This window comes from Pteropus alecto, unplaced genomic scaffold (assembly GCF_000325575.1).
Source record: "Pteropus alecto unplaced genomic scaffold, ASM32557v1 scaffold413, whole genome shotgun sequence".
Taxonomy (NCBI): domain Eukaryota; kingdom Metazoa; phylum Chordata; class Mammalia; order Chiroptera; family Pteropodidae; genus Pteropus; species Pteropus alecto.
The window spans coordinates 1,314,119-1,337,041 of NW_006434120.1; the positions used below are offsets into that span (position 1 = coordinate 1,314,119).

A 22,923-nucleotide genomic window follows, 5' to 3' on the forward strand; every position below is an offset into this window, starting at 1 on the left:
GGGGGGTGATGATGAAACTTATTTTTTGAAATAGAGAGGATGGAATGGAAATGAGGAATTCTCTTAGAAAGGCAGACTGGAGCTGAAGTTAGGATCTTGGATCTAATCAGTAAAAGCAGGAGAACTGTTACTATGTGACCCTCCCAAAGAAAGCAGGTAATGATAAGTAGAGAAAATTTTAGTGTCAGGAATCAGCTCATAAAGTGACAAAATGCTGTGGTCTGTGTGTGTGTGTGTGTTTGTGTTTGAGAGAGAGAGATTAAAAAAGAAAAATTACTAATTCAATTCATGTTGTGAAATTAAGAGGAACAGATTTGAGCCATAAGCAAATATCTGAACTTAAGGGATAAGGAGTAGAGAATCTCTCCAAAGAATATCTGAAGAGATTCCTTAGAGAATCTCTCCAAGGAAATACTATCCACTGTGGTAAAGAAACTGAAATTGAGGAAAGTTGTAAAGGGAAAACGAATGAATGAGCCCCTTTGCCCTGTTTCATTTGGTTTGGCACTATTCTGCATTGGTTTAGGTTGAGAACGTTGAGAACGTAGGTAAGAACAGGATGAGAGAAAGTGCACTGTCCATATTTCTAATATAGGAAAGATAGGAAAATGAGAACAAATTTTGATGGCGACAAAGACAAACATCGTAAGACCTACTCATACATTTCAGACAACGCTGTTACATGAATGGTGTGGCCTGATGACCCAAGCTCTGATGACTACTTTTAATTGCTTGTGCCATTATCTTATGCATACTGTTTCTGTAAACGTTAACATTAATTCCTAATTTTTTAAAAACGTGGTATTATAAATTATGAGGAATATATAAAAGAACTCTGGGAAAACATGGTTTTCTCCATTCAGAGAAAATGCATGATAATTTTCCATCAGCACTTCTTTCACTGGGAATAAATATCTCTGGGTAAAGTAAACTTACTGTGCTATGAAATGTCCTTTATGTTTATACTCTCACAAGCATCAATATAAAGATGTGGAAATTTTTAAAAATTGAAGTTGTTTCATTTTGGCGAAATAAGATTCTGATGTACAGAAAGTGAGATTCCAGGAGAAGTGCCTACCAAGATCAAAGATATCAGTGCCAATTAAAAGGAAGGATATAATAAATAGGAATGAATGGAGACCACCAGCTGGAGCCCAGAAGCCCATATCTGTAAGTCATGCTAAACCCTTCTCGTTTTTTAGCAAATGGTATATTCTACAGACCTACTTGCACATGTCTATGTGGGACAAGCTGATTATAAATTCAAGACTAGTGGAATCCACTAGTCTTGAATTTATAATAAAATTTTCTGTAATGACCATTAGAGTGGTATTACATTTGACAATTTCTACTTACTATATTTTTAAAAACGATGCTATATTTTCTTATAAGTATTCTACATTTTGGTTTTAGTTTTCTTTTTATAACTAAAATTCTTTTTAATTCCTTTCAATATGTAAAGTTTTTTCTATATGAGACAAATGAGTAGCATAGTCGCAAAAAACACACAGTTCATACTCTTAATTTTGACATGTTATATATACTTGAGAGATTTTTTAATTAAATAATCACTGATCTTTTCCTAGAGGCGCTTTATGCTTTATTATTTGAATCCACTTAGCAGAGTGTTGAATCTTTTAGTTTATGCTAGTAAAATGCTTTAGTATATAAATAATAGAGTAGCTATTATCTTTTAAATGAGAATTGTATTTTTAAAGAAGGCTCATTAGGTTATAATTAGAGGACCATTTGGAAATACATTTACTAAGTACTAGACATTTTACTAAGTACTAGACATTTAGAAAATGTGCTGTATAAATAGATTTTGAAATAATTAGTTAAATTATTGTACTTCATTTGATAAAATGTGGTTTAACTTTATTAAATAAAATTTTAAAGTATGTCGTAATTTAGAATACTCTTTGGCAGACCTGTAGGAGAGAAAAGTCATCTAAAATATCTAAGTGTGGATTAAGTTAAAACAAGTTGACATTTTCTAATCCTTTGCAAGCTTCCGCTAATACAGTGAAATGAATGGGTCTCCACAGGTACCATCTCTGATTTTCACTACCATTTGGGATTTTAGAGAAAATCCTAAAGAAGTTGTTTCTTTTTTTCTAAAATTTTTCTTTATTTCTAACCAGTTTCCAACAAGTTTAGTGGTAACTTTTGGGTTGTATATAGGTAAAATCATAAAACTAAAAAAAAAAAAAAAAAACAACTTTAAAGATTAAAAAAATAAATGTATAATTTATGTTTAGATCAATAAATCAAATTTTATACACTTAATATTTAAATGGAACTATATGAGAGTGTCATTTTTATAAGCTGAAGGTGGTCAAATATCTGTAATTCTATATGGTCAATCTAACATGTACATATAAACCACATGGCAATAGAAAGAAAGAATATAACGTCACATTTTTATAGTGAGGAAATTCTAATTTTAACCATCCTTTTGGTTACTCATATTGATGAAGGACAAGGCAAATTCCCCCGAGTGGACGGAACTCGTGCCCTGCACTGAGAATTCTTGGCTATGCTCAAGAAAGAATTCAAATGCTCGCCAGAGTTAGAGTCAGAAGGAAAGTTTATTAGAGAAGGGGCAACACTCCACAGAGCGTGGTCTCCTCAGAGGCAGAGAGTGAGAGAGCCTGAGGGAAACTCAGAGGGACAGTCAGAGAAAGGGACAGAGACAGTGAAGGACAGAGTAAAGACACTAAGAAGGAATGAGAAAAAGACACTGAGAGGGACTGAGAGACAATGAGAGGGACCCCGAGTGGTGGTCAGGGAATTCAGTGTATATATCATTCTTAGTTTCTATGAATTACAGTTTAAATATTTTGTTTACCCATTTTCCTTTGATGGTATGGGCATACAGTATGAAAGGATAAGAGTATGTAGCATGAAAAGGTAAGAATACGTAGCGTGAAAGGCCTGCTGGCATTTCCCAGCCTGTGACCCATTGGTTGGTTCCCCATGGTTTTAGCCATAGGGAATGAGAATTTTATTTTGTGTATGGCACCACTTTAAAGACTTTTTCCTGTTTTCCCTTCACGGTATGGGAAAATAGGTTGTTAGCAATCCCAGCAGAAATCTTCCTTTGTTCTGTAGGTTTCCTTGTGATCTGGCTGTGGGACTGATCAGCATATTACAGTCTCTGAATATAGCTTGATTTAACATTTCAGTTCTCTTGCCTCTCCCTACATTAATATTTCCAACTGCTAGCACTAGGTCTTTCTAATAGTTTGACCTTCTTTTTCTCTTTTGTAACCAGTTGTTGAGTAGGCAGAGTTGTCCAGATTAAATTGACCCTACTTTGCTATTTAGCAACAATGTCTTGATTGGTTTTCATATGTTAATTTGGTCTGAGTCTTTTCTTCCAGCGCTTTGGCATCTCCTCAGCTCTAAGATAAACAATGGTTTCTGGTTCTTCTCTCATTCTGTTCTGGTTGGGAAGGGTGTGTTTTACTGGGGAAGAATGACTGAATAACACAGCATCTTTTCTTCAAGTTATGGTATCTTCAAGTTATGGTATCATTTTTAGTAAGTTTATTAGAACCTAACATGTTGCAGATCCCCAGATTTGTGAGTTGCACAATAACATGTATTCGTCCCTAAAGTATAGTCAGGTGTAAATAAGTTTATGAAAAATAGGAAGTAATAATACTGAGTTTAGTTTCAGATCTCAGGTCGGCTAAGCATACTGACTAGCTCAGTACTTTTGACACACTAGCCACGAGGCATGCATAATTCATATCCACACCCTAGCAAAATTACAGACTACTGTACTACAGACTTCTAAAATCTTTTTTCAATTCTAGGATTTGGGGATTCTAAGATTATTTTAAATGTGAAAACAATCGTAGTGCAAAAACAACAAAAATATACCTTTAATGAATGCCTCGTCTTACCTATGTCACTATCAGAACTGTCAATTATTATAGATATGCATTAAGTATTTTAAAAAAAAAATTTCCTTCTTCTTTTTAATCCCTCAGATAAAAATGGTAGAAAGGCCCAAACTTGCTGCAGTGTGTGGCCATTATAATTATTACTATGCTCAACTTGACTTGTTGAGAAAGAGAGCCCATGAGCCAAGTTACCACTGTGTTCCTCAAAAAGATACCGGAGTTGAGGAGAATTACAGTCAGGAAGAAAGCCACAGTCCATCACCAGGTCAATGGTAATGTGATACTCTAACTGAAACTTTAGTCTTCTGAAAACATTTGATATAGCAACATTCTTTACTCTGCACTCCTTTCAAATTCTCCTAAAATAATCTAAAAACTTCCAAACTTTTCATTTTAAATACTTAATTTACAGTTCTCTTGACCTTTTTCTTTTTTTATTTTCATTAAATTAAAAAAGAAAACTTTTTAGTTACAGTTGACAAACAATATTATATTAGGTTCAGGTGTACAACATAGTGATTAGACACTTATATAACTTACAAAGTGATCGCCTGGTAATCCCTCGACCCTTTTTCATCTCAGGTCTGATGTATCTTATCTTCTTATTAATGTAGTCATTTAACTATGGACACAGATTTGTATTCTTGAATTTTTAATATTTTTTCTTGCTTCTAGTAAATTTCACTGCCTGGGACTTAGGAAAATAATTGTATTTGTATCATTTTGCAAAGAGGTTATTACTATTCATCAATAATAATTGAATTACAATGATCATTTGAGACATTGGAAAGTGAAATGTATGTCATTCAACATTTATATTCTTGGGATATTTCAGAATATGGATGTATTAGAAAGAAAATAATATACTTAAACTGCTCTTCTGGCAGACTTTCAAAAAATTTACTTCATAACAAATTTCTGCATTATTTTCTATTGTTTATTTCACACTAATGTCAGTGTTTCTGTGTTCAGAATAATTGACATCTCTTCCTAGGCCTGAAGACCTAAGTGGGAGAGTCATTGTTAAAAAATGTTTTTGCCATCACATTTTTTTCTTTCATTGTTGAGATTTTGCTAACTTTTGGTGACTGTGGTTATTTGTTGTTGAAATTTTGGATGAGTAATGAAAAATACAAGAGAATATGTGATGGTGAGCCCATCAGATAGCTAACGAAAAGATTAGCTATGGGAAAAGTAGACATTTTATTTTTAAAGATAATGGGTACTACGAGGTGGAAAAAAATGGCGTAGATGATAGAGGTTCTGTTCATCCCTCTGGCGACCAAATCAAAGTTGTGACAGACACAAGGAGCAAATGACAAGAAAAAATTGCCTGGGATCTAGAAGAACAAGCCACACAATTAGGGAGAAATCTAAGAAATCACCCAGCAACGGCAGAAGGTAGGATGGGGCGAGTACATGGGGCCTGGGCTGAGTGGCCGAGTGGGACAGAGGCTGCGGCAGTGGTGGTGGCAGAGGCGGTGGCAGACACCTCTTAAAGGGTCTGTGTTTGCGAGTGGACTTTCACGGTGACAGACCTGCTTGCTCTGAGCACCAGCACCAAGTCAGCTGCTCTGGGGGCACCACTTACAGGGGGACACTGAATTGTTGGAGTGAGGGCCAAGGGGAGATTCGCTCTGTACAGAAGTGCCGGTGGTATCCATTGTTCCTCTGTTGATCCCTCCCCTTTCCGGTGTGCAGTCCCAGTGCCACCATAGGGGAGACGTCATCAAACTGGATAACAGAAGTTGCTCAGCCCTGAGGATTCCCTCAAACTCCTCCTCCTCCTACTTGCAGCTCCCACCCCAAGCCAATTTAGGTGTATCCTTGGCGAGTTATGTGCTCCTTACTGAACAATGCCTAGACTCACACTGGTGGCAGCTGGCCTTAGTTTCTGGTGTGGCCTTTTGAGGCAACTATAAGCACAGCATCTGTGGATTGCTTGCTGAGTCTTAACAGGTGGCCCCAGAGGGGTACAAGCTTGGGCTAAACTTGGCCAGTAGCTGAACTCCTCTCAGGACTGTGCCACCGGACACCTACTTCACAAATCCACACTAATAAGACCAGGAGATTTAGGAGCTTTGCTTAGTATATAGAAACAGATACGAAAAGGCAACCAAAATGGGAAGACAAAGAAGCAGAAATCATATGAGAGAACAGAACAGAGACCCAGAAATAATGGAGTCAAGCAATCTAACGGATGCAAAGTTCAAAACACTGGTTATAAAGATGCTCGATAAATTTAGGGGAAGATGAATTCAGTGAGAACTTCAACAAAAAGATAAAAAACATAAAAATGGAAATGGAAATTATAAAAGGGAGCCCATCTGTATGACGAACACATTATCCGAGATGAGAAGTATATTAAATGGAATAAACAAAAGAATAAACAAAGTGAATAAAGAAGAGGCTCAAATGACCTATCCAGAGGATGGGAAAGCTAAGAACACTCAATCAGAATGGCAAGAAAAAAGATGCCAAGACTATAATAATAATTTAAGGAGCCTATGGGACACTATTAAAGGTAAAAATATCCATCTCATCAGTGTACTGGAAGGAAAACAAGATGTTGAACAGCTATTTGAAGAAATAATGATGGAAAACTTCCCTAACCTGCTGAAGGAAATAGACATAAAACCCCAGGAAGCTCGGAGAATCCCAAAAACCAGGAATCCAAAGAGGCCCACACCAAGACAGATCATAATTAAAATGCCAAATATTAAATACAAAGAAAGAATCTTAAAAGCAGCAAGAGAAAAGCAGATAGTTACCTACAAGGGAGAACCCATAAGACTGGCAGCTGATTTCTCAAAAGAAACCATGCAAAACAAAAGGGCTTGGCCCAAAATATTTGACATGATGAAAACCCAGGATCTACAACCAAGAATACTTTATCCAGCAAAACTATCATTTAGAGTTGAAGGACAGATAAAGAGCTTTCCAGACAAAAATAAGCTAAAGGAATTCATCATCACCAAGCCAGTATTACAGGAAATGTTGGAAGGACTTCCTTAAGAAGAAAAAACAGTATCAAAAACAGGAATAAAGAATGATACATTCCTATCAACAAGTACCTCAAATGGAAAAGAATTAAGTGCTCCAACTAAAAGAGTGGCTGAATGGATAGGAAAATAAGACCCCTACATATGCTGCCTACAAGAGACTCACTTCATATTAAAAGATATACACAGACTAAAGGGAAAGGGATGGAAAAAGACATTGCCTTGATGGACCTAGAGGGTATTGGGCTGAAAGAAACTGGTTAGATAGAGAAAGACAAATATTGCATGATTTCACAGAATTAGTTGCTCGGGAAGGACTAATTCCAGTCTCGAAGAAAAATCACTGAATCAGAACATTTTTGTTTTATTCTCTTCTGTATCCCCAATTGGTACTATTCTCTTTATCTGCCTTTCTTCTTGATTCCAAAGATCTTCTTTTCCAAAGTGCACATTCTGAAACTTTGAACTACTTCTGAAACTCGCAAGTTCAAGTCACAGGTGAATTGTAAATCTCATTACTAAGCTAAAAATTGACCTGTCAAATCGGTGCCTAAGACTACTTAAAATTTCTGCTGAAGCTGAACATTTTTTATTTCCTAAGGCCTGCTGAATATCTTCAGAGGAAATTTGAAGCTCAACAATATAAGCTGAAAGTAGAAAAGCAATTGGTGAGTAAAATACCAAATATGAGAGACAATCAGGAATTTCCTAATAGTGCCTCTGTTCACAAATATTCATGGATCCTTAAGTCAAAGTTCATTCCACATAGAAGATTAAGACTACCCTCCACCTTCCCCAGTTTTTAGTAGCTTAAAGAAGAATAATGGGAATAGGCTTGAATCGGGGTCTGGGAAGCCTGGTTTCTTCCCTGGCTCTCCCACTTGCTGTATGACCTTACATAGGTCATGAAACCTCTCTAGCCTCAGTTTCCTTTCCTATAAATGATAGTTTTAGAGTAGATGAGCTGCAAGGTCCCCTTCAGTGCTGCAATCTTTGACTCTATTTTATCAGAATTCTACACATTTTTTAAAAAGTGATTATTATATTTTATTTGAAATGAAAATTAACCTTTTCTGTTAAGTATAGTGTTAAAATTTAGGAACCGAGGGAAGCTGGATATGCACCCTGTTTGTATTGTTCTTATTTTGAACTGCTAAAAGCCTTCAGTTCTATTCCCCTAACCTAATCTCATACTCTAGAGTTTGCTAAACTTTCATCGAATTTTAATTGAACTGTTATAATTTGCCAGTTCAGAAAATTAATCTAGATATCTCACATGGTAGCATAATATATTGATTGCTTTGGATAAATAACACAAATGATTTTATTAATTTTCTTGAATTTTTTAATGTTTCATACTTAAGAAAATTCTGCTCACTATAAAAAAAAAACTCCCAAATATGGAGTTTGATTGGCGATATAATTCTTGTTTAAAGAAGGTCATGGTCAAATCAGAATGTTTCCAACATGCAAGTATTGTTTTACAAATTATTGCATTCAAAAATAGGGTCTTCGTCCATCTTCTGCTGAGCCAAATCACAACAAGAGAGAAGAGCTAATAAGTAATGGAGGAGAGCCAAGACTCCAGGAGCTGCCGTTCAGGAGAAACAAAATGAAGGAACAGGTTAAAAACAGTCTGATTCCAGGCCACCCTGAACTCATATCATTGTCTTTTGTATTGTAATGAGGTATTACTTTTAGTGTCTACAGGAAGTGCCTGACAGAGCGTAGTACACAAATACTTGCTGGGCACGCTCGCGTGCAGTGCCATGCTGAGGGTTTTAGTGCTACAGAAATACATATCTCACCTTCTCTGAGAATGCAACATAGCTAAATTCATAAGACTTTTTACCTTGGATTGATAAAGTAACTGCCATCAGCAAAAGTTTTGAATTTCGTATTAGTTCCCTAGAGCTGCCTTACAGGATAACTGAGTAGTTTAAAACAACAGAAATTTATTGTCTCACAGTTCTGGAGGCTGAAAGTCCAAAATCAAGGTGTCAGAGCTGCGCTCGCTTGCAGACTTGTAGGGGAACCCTTCTTTGCATATCTTAACTTCTGGTGGTTGTCAGCAACCTGGCAATCCTTGGCTTACAGCTGCATATCTCTATGCTCTGCCATTGTCACATGGCATTCTTCCTGTGAGTCTGCCTTCACATGGCCATCTTCTTAAAAGGACACCAGTCATACTGGATCAGGGGCCCACTCTACTCCAGTGTGACCTCATCTTAGCTAATTACATTTGTAATGACGCTCTCCAAATAAGGTCACATTCGGAGGTACAGAGCATTAGGACTCCAACATATCTTTTCTGGGGGGCAAAGTTCTACCCATAATAGGATTATATGTAAAAGTGGAGTATAAAAAGTAACTGTATGTTATTACCACATTTGGGATTCTGTGTAAAACTGAGATCACCCCAAGTCACCTTATCACTCACAGTGAGTGAAGTACCACAACTGAAATGGAAGGCGGACTGTCATCTTTAGGAGCAGCGGGTTTTCTAATACTGATTATATATCAAACATTTCAAATTGTGGCTGTATAGAGGTTATTTTGTTGTTTGCAAACATTTAAAATTTTTGGATTGGGATTGCTTTCCAGGAATATTGGAAGCAGTTAGAGGAAATACGCCAACAGTACCACAACGATATGAAGGAAATGAGAAGGAAGATGGGGAGTGAACTGGAGGTAAATACATTCATTCTTCAAAAGAGAGTATTGTTCCATTGATTCAGAGCTAACAAAATTGAGCAGGTATTAAAAGTAATGATCTTGTAGAAAAGATAACTTTTTATCATGCAAACTCTTTAATGTGAATGCTGTCAGATCTGATTGAAGCTGTGCATGGTTGTGGTTTAGTTGGGACTACACAGATGATGAGGATATCTGAGATTCTCAGGAATGGCGATTATTAAAAATGCTTGTTGATTGTCCTCATGAATCAGTCAATAACTGTCAAGCGAGCAGCTATACTACACTATAACTGGATTAGATGCAATAAGTTCACACCCACAAGGTAGGAAGAAAGACCAACATTTACTGAATTCAACTATTGGCATAGTCTCATAGACAGGGGAAAGGTTCTAAAGTCCATATTTGAGTGCAGTTGAGATAAATCTTGAAAATTCTTTAAAGGTTTCACATTGGAAACTCATTCTTTCATCTCTCAGATCACTGCTTTTTCAGTAGAATTCCCAATGAAATAGCTGGCTTGGGTTTGGAGATTACCTTATAGAAAAAGACACAGATATTTAAACACTAGTAACGCCCGCAGCGCCCGGGAATTCCCCTCCTGTGAGAGGCCTGTGGGCACTGAGATGACGAGACACAGCTGGGCTCCCATCTCATCTGCACTTGAGCCCACACTCATTGAATAAACCATCCACACTGCTGAAATTGATCTTTCTGTCCCCATCTCCTTCACCCCTGAGTGCCTACAGATGAAATGCAGGTGAAATGAGCATATGGTACAGTTCAGTTGTATGTGCCAAGCTCTTAACTAGAGCTTTCACATGCTTTATCTCATTTACATCCCCCCTTACAGAGAAGTTAAGTAACTCATCCACACAGGGCAGGCCAAATAAATACCTGATTCCAAAACCTCTACTCTTTCTAGCATATGCTCTTCTTCTCATAAATAGTTGGAAAGATAAGACACACATGTATGAAGCAATTTTTGAGTAAGATTGCATATAGTTAAGCTCTGTAAGTGCTCAGGAACAGGTTTTACGGAAGAAGGAAGATGGCGTCTCGATGGGGTCTGAGAGGGAGGAGAGTTTAGAGAGGCAGAGCCAGGGCGGAGGGCATTCTGAAAGAGCCCTGCGAAGGCTCAGCGGGAGGACTGGATGTGCTGGGAGCGGGTGGGCTGGAGGGGGTTCTTTCCAGAGCAGCAGCTTGGCTAACAGTAGGGAGCCTCGTACTGTCATCAATTTTATCTGTAAAGTAGGTCCGTGATGGGAAACCTGAGTCCAGGGAAGATGGAGAGTGGACATTTCTTCAGAGACCAGGAAAGCAGCACTTGGGGAATTGGGGAATACCAAGGCAGCCGTAGGGAAAAGGAGCCATCAAGAGCTTCACCCAGCCACTGCCATTGGTTGTCCCTCGACCGGCAGGTGGAGAGCATTTCCTCACTAGATCCCATTCACACCTGGGCTGAGGGGCATCAGGCAGCCTTCAGAATGGATGCAGAGCCAATATTGTTGACTATGTATACTTTGTGTTCAAGGAGGACTCAAATACAAGGAATAAAACCTATCTGGTGAAGAAGAGTAACCTGCCCATCTCCCAAGAGGCACCTGAGGAAGAAGGACCTGGGCAGGTGATGGTTATCGTTAGATGTTTATGTGTATCCCAATGAGTTTTCCCTAGCCTGGTGATTCTTACCCCTCACAGCACAGTATAATTATGTGGGGGGAAATTTTAAAAACTCAAATGCCTAGATTTTGCCCCAGATGGTCTGCGGTGGGGCCCAGGCACCCTGTTTTCAGAAACTGGCTGGGCGATTTAGTGTGTGATCAAGTTTCAGAACTGCTCTCGTGACCATGTGAAAATTCTGCTTTCTGGATGGTGTTTGAATCAGAGTCTCAGACACATTGCTCAGAAAATCTGATGTTTAACTTCCCTTCTCTTTCAACCTTAAACATTTTTGGCCAGAGTGGAAAACTGGGCAGAGCTGAGTTATCAGTGGCTCTTGCGGGACATTTTTTTTTCCCTTCTGGGAGGCCTTTCATATTTATCTTCAAGGTGCTTCAAAGGCTTGAGTAAGGCAAGGGAGAGGAACCAGTACTGCATGAAGGCGGAAAGGCCTCCCTGAAAGATCCTGGGACCTTCACATTGATGCCAGAGAGATCTAAAGTGGACTGAGGTTGAATTTCCACCCAGTGGGGTGGATGGGGCTTTAGGAGTCTAAATAGTTGTATTTGAAGGAAAATAAAGCAGTGTGATATTTCTTGTACAATTGAGACAACCGATTATATAATCAAATCAGACAACCAACTTCACAAATATAATAAGATACATATGCCACAGTCCTGTTTCAGAGTTCATAATATTTCAAGGCAGAAAAGCACCTTTCTTGAGGTTGCAAGGCAAACAACTAATAATGATTCAAACTGACACATGCTCTATGTGAAGTATATACAAAGACAGTGGAAATACAGATGAGGCAGTAATTGATTCTAAGGAATGGATGATAGAGACGTAATGTTTAGTGGTGGAGGGAAGAGGGCATTAAACACACACACACACACACACACACACACACACGGGATAGTACCATTTCCTAATATGAGGCAGAGTGGAGAGTGAACCTGTGGTGGGGGACAATGAAGAGTTCCATTTCGGACATGTTGGTCAGAGAAGATCTGAGATTGGGAACCTGCTGCAGAGCCTCTGCCCTGCTGCTCCCTCTGATGGAACATGCTTTCCCCAGACCTTCATATGCCAAGGTCCAGCATCATTCCAGGGCTTAAAGCAAGTGCCAAATAGGCTTTTCCTGCATTGCTCTCACCCCCTACTCTATGCTGTTACCCTATTTTATTTTTATAGCACTTAACACTTTCCGAAATTACATTGTTACTTTGTTAATTCATTTATTACCTATCTTAGTCCAATAAAATGTTAAGTTCCATGTCAGCAGAGACCTTGCAGCCACAGTCATTGCACTAGCCCATTGGACATTGTCTGGCCATAGCGGGTGCTCAATATGGATTTTTGGAATGGCTGTTAAAGTGAAAATGATGCCAAGCAGGCCGTGGAATATGCAAACTTGAAGCTCAGAGGGGAGGAAAGATCAAACCCGAAGATACATGTTTAAGAGTCATTGCATAAAGATGGCTTTTAAACCCATAGGACTTACTGAGACCCCCTTGTATTGAGGAAGAAAGGGGCAGATAGCTCAGGCCTGAACCCTGAGAAAGCTCAGCATTTGAACTTCACCTCTCAACTGTTTTTTGAAATTCTTGTCATCTATTTTTGCAATCTCCTTTTGTTCCTTTTTGAAATTGCCTATCGAGTTTTAGAGCCCTCTTCTTTATGCTGTCAAGAGCTGTGTACTTTTCTTGTTTTCCTGGTTAAGATAATAAACCTCTTAAAAAAAGGATCCTGTAGTTAAAATTACGTTCTTGAATTAAATTAGGTTATATTGGACTAGACTGGGGTGATAAGCGTTGTCTGTCACATTATAGAATTGTACCTATTGCAATGCTAATGTTAACTATATTGATGTTTTGAGTTAATGGACACTGTCCCCAAGTTTTAGTGAATCATTATTAAAGCCATGTTTTTATTCTCAAATCAATTATCAGATTCAATCCAGAAATCAAATGATGTAAACATACCATACTGTGAAATCAGGGGTTCTAAAAATATAATTGTTTGATCAATATTAAATGCTGTGTTTTAATTTTTTTCTAAACTTTCAGGATATTGAAAGAGACTTGAAACAAATTAGACTTCAGAACATAAAGGAAAGTAAAATTTCAAAGCAAAAATATAAGGTAATAAACATTTGTCTTTCAGTTTCATATTAAAAAGCTGGCTAGGGGTTCATACCTTGCAATCTGGGTTGACTACAAGATTCCCCCCGCTACTATTTTATGGAATTGCTTTATTTTATGATGTTAGACTAGTGGTTTTATGTGTCTATAATGTCAAATAGGAAGTTATAATTTTAAGATTTTTATTGCATTGCTAAACTAAGATTGTTTTCTTGCTTTTTTTCTAGAGAGGGGTAAAGTTTGAAATTAATTTAGATAAATGTATTTCTGATGAAAATACCCTCAAAGAGGAAGAGGTATGTCATTAAGTATATATTTTCATTAGTAGGCATGAGAAAATGAGTGTCTTAGAAGCATGTTTCATGAAGTTTTTCCGTAGGGACTAGGGATAATTTTTTTCCTCCCATTCTTTTTAAATTGAGATTATTCTCTTAAATGGATTATTCCAATTTAATTCATTTTTCTTTTATAAAGAATCTATTTCCTCACAATATTAACTTTTAATCATAGCAAAATTAAAATAGAAGACATAATACATATTCGACAAGTACTGTCATTACCTAAAAAATCGAGCAGGTACCCTGAAACCATGCTCATTTATTTTAGGTCTTAGTTATTAATAACTTTGTACAGGTCATTGGGTGAATCTCAGTTATGCCTTTGGGCTGTCATTGATACAGCAATAAATGCAAGATCACAGTAAACTCAAACCTTGTTTTATTACTTGAGTTCAACATCTTTTTTAATCCCACTTTTTATCAGACCTACTAACAAATATCAAAATTAACTGATTTGTGTTTCCATTTAACCCTCTATAAACTTGCCTTTTAAATTACCAAAAGTATGTGTATTTACATGTTCTATATCACATCTGATACTCAATTTCTTTCTTTCATATTCTTCATTAGCTTAAAACTTTTTAACGTTATCATTTCTTTCAGGTGTGTGTGTGCTTGTGTGTGTGTGCGTGTGTGTGTGTGTAGTGAAGGACCAGTTCTTTTTTTAAAAAAAAAAAAGACTTCATGTTTTGTAGCAGTCACGGCAAAATTGAGCAGAAGTTGCAGATTTCCCATGTTCTCCTGCCCCCCTCATGTACACAGCCTTCCCCACCGTCACCACCCTCCACCAGATTGGAACATTTGTTACAACTGATGATCCTACACTGACACATTGTTATCACCCAAAGTCCACAGCTTACATCAGGGTTCACTCTTGGTGATGTACATTCTGTGGGTTTTGACAAATGTATAGTGACACGCATCCACCATTACAGTATCATGCCGAGCACTTTCACTGCTGCAAAAATCCTCTGTGCTCCACCTGTCTTTCAGATTTTCACTAGCATTTTGCTACGTTAGACTTTAATAGAGTGGTGATAGTTAGCGCTCACCTCTACTTAACCGTTAGTCTCGAAGTGTCTCAGAGATATGAATATCAGAGAGGAGCAGTTATGGGACCATTTCTGGGTTGGAATCTGAGGAGTGCTACATCCATAGTGCTTCTGTGAAGAGAGGCTCTAAAGTTGGCCTGCTAGAATAAAAGAATACAGTCGAGAAAGTTTTATCTCCCAGAGTGTTCATCTTTTATTATTCTATGCTTCAGTGTGCTTGAGACAGAGTGATCATTTTTGTGTTGATTGTAGAGTATTAGGAGCGGTTTTAGGGACCCATCTGATTAGGAATGTCGTATACTAACAACAGTGTGTGGAGGAAATAACCTTGGGAATTCTGTAGAATGAACCATAGTAGAACGATATTAAAGACAGGAAGTCTGGATAAAATTAAGTTGCCATATATCAGTACTGACAAGGAAAATAAATGAAAACATTTTTGTTTCTATCTTGTTCCAACATAGTTCCACCTTTAAAATTCCACTGATTTATTTGTTTAATATACATACTTTGAATACTTGCCATATATTTTGGTAAATGTTATTACTGGGAAAAGAAATTTTTAAAATTCCTTCACCCCCGTCCCCCCAACCACAATATAGCTTACTTCTCATGAAACACCTGGAATTGCTTTACGCCAGGAAACTTTGACCTTTGAGGACAGCCTGAAGCTTAAGGAAAATAAATGTATAAAGGAGTATGAGGATTATACAGACGAAGCATTTGAAAAACTCTGTGGCTCAGAAGCAGGTACGTATATCTTGAAGGTTGTACATGAGAAGGAACTGTTTTATCGGCAATCCATCTTAAACTATCTCCCACAACTCCACTGTCACCTGTCCCCGTTGCTCTCCCTGAGCTGGGCAGAGACCTGGCTCCTCTGCTTCTGCCCACCCCCATGGGGTTCGTGCTCCCTGACACTCAGCCCTCCTCTCTTGCTCCATTCACAGTCTCCTTGGGCAGTTTCACCTGCTCCCTCAACTTCAGTTTCTCCCAGCTGGGAGCTCCACATCTATCTGCTGGAAAGCTCCCTGGACAAGTCCCACTAGCATGTCAGACTCAACACGTGTGCAGTCAAGCTTCTGATCTCTTCCTCCCCAGTGACCCTTTGCTTCGGGTAACACCTTGCCCAGGCTGACAGTTACTGCTGCTCAGGGTGGTTTCCGTTCCGAAGTGTCTCTTGAGTCTCCCTCCTCCTCCTTCATTCTCTCTGCCACTAGTTTAGGGCCCTGTTGTCCCTCAGCATCCGTTTCCTCTTAGGATCAGGGGATGATAGCACCTACTACACAGGCTTACTGTGAGGACTAAAGTGAAATTTGGTGTATAAAGTACCTGAGACATGCTAGGTGATTAACACATGCTATTCCTGTATTTTCCTTTTCCCTCACTGAATTGCCTACATGTCCTCCTTTTTGCTAGCATTTCCCTTTCATTCCCTAAATGATTGTTAGAGTTAGCTTATATTATTACCCTGCTCAAACTTTTTTTTTTTGATAATGCCTGCAGGATACAGTCCATTCCACACAATATCACATTTGACACTGAGTGGCCTGACCCTGTGGTGATCTTCCTTTATTACCCTAGAACCCCTTCTTTCCTTCCACAGTGATGGGAGCCGCACGTAGCTAGGTGAGCATTTACATACCCTGGCTTGGCTCAGCTTTCGCTTCCTGTAATAATACACTTTGCCTCATTTACATCTAGAAGAATCTTTATTCAATTCAGCAGGCATTTTATTGATAATCTCCCCGGTGCCACATATTGTGCTAGGTGGTAGGAAATCTCAAAGATGAACAAAACCTCAAAATCACAGAAGTGTAATCCAAAGAAAGGCACAAAACGTGTGTTCTGAGCCCCAAATGCTGATCATTGTTGGAGTGTGAGCTGGCTAGAGACTCAGAGAGGTAGCTACTCCAGTACAGCTTGACATGCCAAGGAGCTTGGCCTTATCCTTTGTGGTGACTTTCAGTAAAGGGAGTTAAATATTATTTGTGATGGAGAAAAATCACACTGGCTGTATAGTTTGAAGGATGCTGTGGAGGAATGAGACTGAAGGCAGGTGAATAGTCTAGGTGGGAAATGACAGGTACACGAGCCAGAGCGATGCAGTGAGACTAGACACGGAGTATGAACCACTGAGTATGGGGCTTGAGGAAAGGAAGAGGGTCAAGGATCCTCCCAGTTTTCTAGTTCATCTGAATGAAGCTTTCACCAACCAAATAGGTATATACAGACATACCTCAGAGATATAGCGGGTTTGCTTCCACACCGCCACAGTAAAGCCAATATCACAATAAAGCAAGTCACAAGAATTTTTTGGTTTCCTAGTGCACATAAAAGTTATTCATTGAAAATACTTTATTGCTAAACAATGCTGACCGTCATCTGAGCATTCAGCGAGTCATAATCTTGTTGCTGGTGGAGGGCCTTGCTTCAGTATTGATGGCTGCTTACTGATCAAGGTGGTGGTTGCTGAAGGCTAGGGGAGCTGTGGTAATTTCTTAAAATAAGACAGCAATGAAATTTGCCACATCAATTGACTTTTCCTTTCACAAACAATTTCTCTGTAGCATGTGATGCTGTTTGATACTATTTTACCCACAGCAGAACTTCTTTCAAAATTGGAGTCAATCCTTTCAAACCCTGCCACTGTTTTGTCAGTTCAGGTTAGGAAATATCTTAGATCTTGTGTTGTCATTTCAACAATATTCACAGCATCTTCACTAGGAGTAGATTCCATCTCAAGAAACTACTTTCTTTGCTCATCCATAAGAAGCAGCTTCTCATCTGTTACAGTTTTATCACGAGATTTCAGCAATTTAGTCCGATCTTCAGGATCCACTTCTAATTCTCGTTCTTTGACTATTTCCACCATATCTGCAGGTACTTCCTCCACTGATGTCTTGAATCCCTCAAAGTCATTTACCTGAAACTAATATATTGTATACCAACTATACTTAAATTTTAAAATATCACTGATTACACATCACCATAACAAATAAAATAACAAGGAAAAAATTTGAGATATTGCATGAATTACGAAATATGACAGAGACATGAAGTGAGCAAATGCTGTTGGAAAAATGGCACTGATAGACTTGCTTGAACTAGGGTTGCCACAAACTTTCAGTTTATTAAAAAAATGCAGTATCTGCAAAGCACAATGAAGCAAAGTACAATAAAACTAGGTATGCCCGTGTATCATATAGAGCAAGACCAGTAGAGATAATGTAATGATGTAATTATGGAACATATTGAAGCTCAAGAGCATCAGCTGGAGACAGTTAGAAGACACAAGCTGTCTAAGGCGCAAGCCCCGAGGCAAATTGGGGCTTCTTTAGCATATACACAGTATGTCAACTTTGGTAATGGTTGGAAATACCTAAGCAGAGGGACTAGAGTGAGAAGAAAATGGAGCTTAGGACAGACCCTAGTTTAGACAAGTTTTGAGAGAATCAGGAGAGTGAAGACAAAGAAGGAGAGCAAGTTCTAGAAGGAGGTGCAGGGGTTGGCAGCATTAACTGGAAGAGAGAGGCTCAGTGAGGCAGGAGTGAGGCAGGCGTGGGGTGTGGCCATCTGGAACCCTCAGTGCCTCAGTGACAGCAGTTCAGTGAAAGGGTGTGTCCGAAAGTTACTCTTCACCTGGATTTGCTGGGAGGAGGGGAGACTAGGTCAAATGTCTCAAAAGGCATAGCTGCTTTTTTTTTTAGATTAAAAAAAATCTTTATTAGTCTAATAGTTTGATATGAACAATTTTCCTATATGTTTATTGACCATCTATATTTCTCTTGTAAATTATGTGCTCATATCTTGTATTTACTTTTCTACTGAAAATGGCATGTTTGTTTTTTCTTTATAAGACATTTAAATTAAACCTTTGCCTGTAATATGTATTGCAAGTATTTCTCCCAGTTGGTCTTTAGATTTCATTTACTGTTCCAATAGCAAATGAGTGCGTGTGTGCATGTGTGTGCATACATATAACTTAGGGAGAAATTTTACAAGAATTGTGCAGCATATATGAAGAAAGCTATAAAACAAAGGTCTTTAAAGACCATTTGAATAAATGGCGAGAAATAACGTTGTTATATATTGGAAGTAAAGTATTCTTTCCAAATATCTGGATTTTGGGGTATTTTCAGTCAAAAGCACCATAGGATTTTTTTCTGGTGTGAGGAGATCTTGGCAGATTGGAGAATCTTTGGAGATTCTTAACTAGCCAAAAAATTTAGAAAAGAAGAGCAGTGCAGGAACATTTACCCTTCTAAATGACAAAACATATAAATTATAGTCATTAAAACAATTTGATACTAGCACCAAAATAGATAACATAGTGGGGGAAAAAAGATAGATTAGGAACACACATTTTTTTGGACAGGAAAGAACTAGTTATTTGAAATATACAGAAAAAAACTCATAGAATAAATTAGTAATAGATTCAATTTTAACAGTGAAAAGCTTTGGTAAGGCAAATAATACTAGCTCCTAGAATTGTCACTTTCAATAGTAATAGGGTAAATAATCATAAATGTCCACAAAAATTTAACCACAAATAAGTATGTTATAATATTATTTATATTAAAGAAAAATCTCTAGCAACCTAAAAATCTAGCAAAAAGGAATTATTTAAATTATAATACATGAAACAGAATACTATGTTTAATTTAAAATGGTTATATGAAAGACTAACAATCTGGATGTAATATGTTGTTAGTCAAAAACAAGTTATGAAAGGGTGTGTAGTATGTGACTCATTTTTTGTTTCAAAACAAAGCAAGAACTATATGCAGGGGAAATTTTTTGAAATTTTAGTAGTCTCTGGACAGTGGGTTTATGGGTGATTTTTACTTTCTTTGTTTCTGATTTTTAAATTTCCTATAATGAAATATGGAGAAGGATAACACAAATTATTTTAAAAATTGAGATAATGGAATAGAATGAATTTCTGTGGGAACTGACTAAAGTAAAAATTCTCATAAAATGCCTCAAGGATTTGTCCATTTGTGTTCCTAATATTTCTTTAGCATTTAAATATTTTGGCTAGTCAATCAAATGTTATTAATAAAAGTGAAACCATTTTAAACCTGTTTATAATATCAGTCTTATAAATATGACCTATGCTTTAGTCCATCCAGGCTGCTGCAGCAAAATATCATTAACTGGGTGATTTATAAACAACAAACATTTATTTCTCACAGTTCTGTAAGGCTAGAAAGTCTAAGATCATGGTGCTGGTAGGTTTGGTGTCTAGCGAGGGCCCGATTCCACCTTTTGGCTGTGTCTTCACACAGCAGAAAGGATGAGGGAGCTCTCCATGGCTCTTTTTTTAAAAATTTTTTTATGCCTACTACCTGGTCTTCCTAGGGGGTCTCCCATCCAAGTACTAACCAGGCCCCACCCTGCTTAGCTTCCGAAGTCAGACATTGGGCTTGTTTAGGGTGGCATGGCCGTAGACCATGGACTGTGGCTCCACTGGAGTGTGAACCCAGAACCTTCCTGTGTGTAAAGCAGACATGCTAACTGCTACACTATGGAAAGACGTCCTCTGTGGCTTCTTTAAGGGCACTAATCCCATTCATGAGGGCTCTATTCTCGGGATCTAATCACCTTCCAAAGGCCCCACCTCCTAACATTAGATTTCAACATATAATATTCTGGGGAAACACAAAGGGTCCACAGCAGTCTATATTAGAATGACGGTGGTGATTTCTCTTTTTTGAATATACCAGCTGATGGACTGTCTCCAGATTTCCTAAGAACTGTTTATTGCAATTAGTCATACTTTGGCTGCTTTTAAATTAATGAGTTATTTTGTTATACCCAGAGCTGTTCATTGAGGATGCTGCTGCAGAAAACAGGAGACAGTGGGACGCGGGAGCGCCTCAGACTCTGCTGCAGATGATGGCAGCGGCTGATGTCTCCTCCATCTGCTCCACCAGGCCTGAGGGTGAGTTTCCATCAGTGGGCATAAAACTCCAGCGAGAGGAGACCGAGGCCCCAAATGCAGCTCGTGCTTACCCTGACCTGATGGTTTTCACTTTTCAGTACAATCTCTATAGACTTGGTATCAAATATCTTCCAAAGATATCGTTTTGGTTCCTCCCCTACCTCCAGAGAATGCCTGCTAATGATCTTAGACAACTGAGAATGTAAAAGAGGAAAGATCTAGAATCCCTCCTTCCTCACAGTGAGAAAATGTACAGGGAAGGGTAGTCGACTTAATTTGCCTTCAAATGCTAGTTCAGTAACTTCCTTGCAATTTCTTGGAGAGTTGGTTTTTTTAAATCACTAAAATTGGAATTAACACAATAGCTATCCCACAAGATGTAGGGAGGTAACAGTGCAAAGATACATATAAAATGGCTTGTAAACCAATGTGTAAATGTAAGGAATATTTAGTATGTGATGAAATTTTCAGTCTAAATTCTTTTATTTACTTTTGAGCTTCTGGCACAGCCTTTCCTGAGGAGTGGTTTACGACATCCAATTGTCACCTTTATAGGGAGTGAAGATTTTTATTACTTATTTCCTATGTTTCTCCTGTTAACATGGGATGGGGGAGAGCTAAAATTTATACCCATGTAATAAGTCGAAATATGTAAGTATATCACTGAAATTAGTAATTATAAGTGCGTAAATTGATTTATATTTATACTATTACAAAACACCAACAGCATCAAACTTGTGAGAAAGGGCTTGCAAATGTAGTACAATTTAATCCAATGAATCAATAAAAGGGGAAAGCTAATTTTAAAAGAAGCAAATAGAATACAAATTTTAACACATCAAAATCGCCAGCTTACAGATCGAAAAGTGACTCTCTCACCTATCAGCTACATGACAGTAAGGCACTAAACTTTTCTATAAGTTTTCTTACTAATAAAATGAGTGGTGGAATGAGGTTCCCTCCAAGGTTCTAACATTCTGTGATTTTATAAAAACTTGAACAAAGAAGCATTTTTATTTTCAATAACACACTCTCCTCTTCAGATGGCCAAGTGAAGGTGATCAAAAGTGTTCCGGAAAATAGGAAACAGTGGCGGCACGAAGCTCCAGGAACTTTAATGAGTGTTTTGGCGGCAGCACATCTCACAAGTAGCTCATTTTCTGCCAGAGAGGAAGAATTTGGTATGTAGTTTATTTTTAAGAACATAACCAATCCCCTGAGGAATTTTGTCAAACACTTGTAAATGCTAAAAGGGGATAAAAATACCTTCAGCCTGAAGAAAAAATCGGGAAGATGCCTAAGCCTTTGCAGAAGCTGATTTGCTTTGTCCAAGCCCGTTCCAAATGGCATTAATGAAAGACTTGAACTTCTGAGACGAGTGGGGTAATTTTGTTCGATGTGATCAGCTGACAGCTGATGACAAGTGAAGTAAGTAGGAGTGGTGGGTTTGTAGATGATGAGCTAGTATTGCTTAGCTCTACCTGACAGAGTGGTTTTTTTCTGACATTATTCAGTGGACTCAAATTAAGACCCTATGGGTGATAAAAACACATCTCAACGTAGTGTTTTGGCTTTTGGGTTGTTTTTTTTTTTTTTGCCTCCATTTTTTAGCAAGATTATTTTTATGTTTACTTCAGGGAAATCAATTGATTTTCTAAAGTTAGAGGGAATTCATACCACAGTGGGGATTTGTCCTCTATCAGGTTTGCAAGTGTGAACTGCTACAAGAAAAGTTATTGTGACTGGCAGGTGTCAAACGGAGAGCATCTGCACAGGTGGGAGGTCTGGGACCTGGTGTTGCTGAGATGCAAGGCTGAGGCAGCAGGGAGGCATAGAGACAAACTAGATAGTAACAGAGGCTGATAAACATAAAGTTAAAGAACAGTACAAAAATATATACAACGCTAAGCATAATGCAAGAGAGTTACCTGATTATTCTGCCAGCTTGTGAAGTCCAAATTTCACAGTCTTTGGGAAAACTGTGTGAAAAGTTGAATCTTAAACAATGTACAGGATTTGACTGAGACAAGAAGAAAGGACATTTCAGGTGGGGAGGACTTGTGGATACACAGGCCTGTGTTGGTGACTGCAAAAACCAGTTTGACTAAAATCTAGGAGTAGTAGATGGGGCCAGAGTCCCCAAGTATGTGAAGTCCTTCAGTATTATGGC

General features: G+C 38.1%; 1 protein-coding gene across 9 annotated transcripts in view; it reads left to right on the plus strand.

The window, feature by feature from the left end:
- The window catches only part of LOC102893235 (serine/threonine-protein kinase Nek5), a 66,218-nt gene that overhangs the window by 24,370 nt on the left and 18,925 nt on the right, over positions 1-22,923 (plus strand). For 6 of the 9 annotated variants that reach the window (XM_015587087.2, XM_015587092.2, XM_025044773.1 and 3 more), the window contains 11 exons: positions 1,037-1,170; positions 4,002-4,186; positions 7,518-7,584; positions 8,424-8,540; positions 9,521-9,607; positions 11,145-11,237; positions 13,342-13,416; positions 13,644-13,712; positions 15,409-15,556; positions 20,631-20,753; positions 21,797-21,934. In XM_015587087.2, coding sequence (XP_015442573.1) covers positions 1,037-1,170; positions 4,002-4,186; positions 7,518-7,584; positions 8,424-8,540; positions 9,521-9,607; positions 11,145-11,237; positions 13,342-13,416; positions 13,644-13,712; positions 15,409-15,556; positions 20,631-20,753; positions 21,797-21,934 — 1,236 coding nt within the window. Of the gene's footprint in view, positions 1-1,036; positions 1,171-4,001; positions 4,187-7,517; positions 7,585-8,423; positions 8,541-9,520; positions 9,608-11,144; positions 11,238-13,341; positions 13,417-13,643; positions 13,713-15,408; positions 15,557-16,312; positions 16,421-20,630; positions 20,754-21,796; positions 21,935-22,923 lie in introns of those variants that run through there. The other 3 variants (XM_015587089.2, XM_025044775.1, XM_025044776.1) reach the window with 3 other exon arrangements.